Genomic DNA, 2,500 nt, shown 5'->3' on the forward strand with positions numbered 1-2,500 from the left:
ATTCCAGTAATGGATTCGCCCTTTCTGGTTTATGGCCCATTAAAAACACACACACAGACTTCTACGAATAGCCGACAGGAGCAAAAACACTCATGCCCTGCAGCACCCAGGAGGGGCCATTACATTAACTTAGTCAGAAGACCTCTCAACATTGGACTGCTAGAGCAGGCTTGCAGAGGGCAGCCAGAAGACAGTCACTTTGCATGGCTTGGTGGAACCCATTACAGATTATTAGTTGTGCTTTATTGTTATCTTTGTGGGCTTTAATGCACTACTGTGCAACCGGAAGTGCATCTTATTACTGTCAGAAGCTAATAAGAAGCTGCCCTGAAGCCAACTATATCTGTCCTACTGCTCTGCTCTATGGAGGCACCATAGCCTTTTGCAGTTGGTCTACTCTGATTTGGGGTGAACAGTGCAGAACATTAAATCCACTGCTCCAGCATCGTATTTGTCCTTTCTGGATATGGACCATTAAAATACAGACTCCATCACACAGCACACAAGAAGGGAGGTAGAGCATCTTAAGTCATTTGGCCTCCCAACATGGGCCCTCTATAGTAGGCACACAGAGGACAGTCACTCTGCATTGCTTATTAGACCCATGATTATAGTTGTGGTTGTTGTTATCTTTGTGAGCTTTAATGCACTGCTAACAAGAACTGCTCTGAAGCCAACTACTACTACTACGCTCTATGGGAACACCATAACCTTATGCAGTTGTTCCATTCTGATTTGGATAGAACTAGGACTGGGCGGTTCTGGGAAAAATGCTTATTACGGTTTTCTTGATGAAAATTGATATCACAGTTCTCTGCACGGTTCTTTTTTTGATAAGCGGCGATTTTTCCCCCACATCTCAATATTTCTGAAAAGGCTGAAATTAAATTTAAAAATGATATAAAATCTGAATTAATCTACATTTCTTTTTTAATCACTTTTTTGGAATAAAAAAACCTTCTCTCATCAAAAAGTCAACCTTGTGTACTGTAGGTGAAAACCGTTATCACATTTTTTATGGTATGCCGTCCAGCCCTAGGTAGAGCCCAGAGTGTGTCTCCCTGTGTTGTAGACAGACACTACTTTGAATAAAACACAGGCGGCCCTGAACAACAGACGTCCTTCATCAGGTACTGAGTATTAAACAGTCCCTCCTCTTCCTATGCACTGCTCTCCTCTCTTCTGGTGCAGGGGTGTTGATATAGAGGGATAAAATGGGGGACACAAAATGTGGTGCTACATCTCTGTTCACACGCACGCACGCAGGCAACACGCACACACACACACACACACACACACACACACACACACACACACAAACACTGTTTCGGAGCCAAAAATGAGCAGCTCAAATGGTATTGCAGCCACCATCTCACTCACTCACTCACTCAATCTTTCTCTCCTCTTGTCCGCAGCTCTGATGTATGCCAGTATCTTTGGTAACGTGTCGGCCATTATCCAGCGACTGTACTCTGGCACGGCGCGCTACCACCTGCAGATGCTGCGCGTGAAGGAGTTCATCCGCTTCCACCAGATCCCGAACCCCCTGCGCCAGCGCCTAGAGGAGTACTTCCAGCACGCGTGGACGTACACCAACGGCATTGACATGAACATGGTGTGTGTGTGTGTCTGTCTTTGTGTGTGTGTCTGTCTGTCTTTGTGGTTGTGTCTGTGTGCATGTTTACATGTTGATACTGGTATGGAATGACTGTGCAAGAGTTTGTTTGCGTGTTATTATGATACGTCTAAGCCTGCCATAGGGTACATATTTCCACAAAATCAGTGAGTCAATGTCTTTATGGATGACCAGGCATGATTTCTCATGATGCACCTTTGAGAGCTAGCATGCACTGGGCTTAATGTAGCTCGGTAGCTCATATTAGCCCATGGCTAGCTCATTATCCTTATTCACCGTGACGTCAGACAAGTTCCGTTTATGAAGCGAAGCAGGAAAGTCGACTAACGGTTGCCATAGAAAACAGTGGGGTGAAAGTATGTGTTTATGCCACCGGACGCTACTTTTCTTGCTTCAAATGCATTCAATCTGATGTCATGGTGAAAAAGGCTAATTCACTAGCTAACTTATATTAGCTCATGGCTAGCTCCTGCATAGCTCCCATGGCAGTGCATGTCTATGGTGTGACTGAGTTTCATACGGACTTTGCTGAAGTCTGCTGAGCGAGAAAATGGACCCTTATCTGTCAGCTTGCCTTATGTGTCAACCTTTACGAAAGACTGATAATTGCTTCCTCCCTCTCTTTCCCTCCTGTTCTTCATCCATTTTTATATGTCTAATGTGCCTGTTGTGTATTGGAAAAAGTGTTTAGAGTCAAGAGTTAAGTGATGTCAGTTTGATTATCAGCTTGTATCTAGTCAGCATTTAGTATGTCAGCATTTAACTCTGTGTTGTTAGCATGTAGCACTGTGACCGTGTGAACCGCATGTCTTCACAATAGCTGTTTTCAGGCCAGCCAAAACTGTGCCAGTGCCAGTTCCAGCA

At 44.5% G+C, this 2,500-nt stretch overlaps 1 protein-coding gene across 1 annotated transcript in view; it reads left to right on the forward strand.

The window, feature by feature from the left end:
• kcnh7 (potassium channel, voltage gated eag related subfamily H, member 7) overlaps window positions 1-2,500 on the forward strand; it is an 80,611-nt gene that overhangs the window by 58,870 nt on the left and 19,241 nt on the right. Inside the window, exon 14 of the mRNA XM_063212671.1 lies at window positions 1,416-1,615. Within this exon, the coding sequence (XP_063068741.1) occupies window positions 1,416-1,615 (200 nt within the window). The remainder of the gene's footprint in view (window positions 1-1,415; window positions 1,616-2,500) is intronic.

Source organism: Engraulis encrasicolus, chromosome 12, assembly GCF_034702125.1.
Source record: "Engraulis encrasicolus isolate BLACKSEA-1 chromosome 12, IST_EnEncr_1.0, whole genome shotgun sequence".
NCBI lineage: Eukaryota > Metazoa > Chordata > Actinopteri > Clupeiformes > Engraulidae > Engraulis > Engraulis encrasicolus.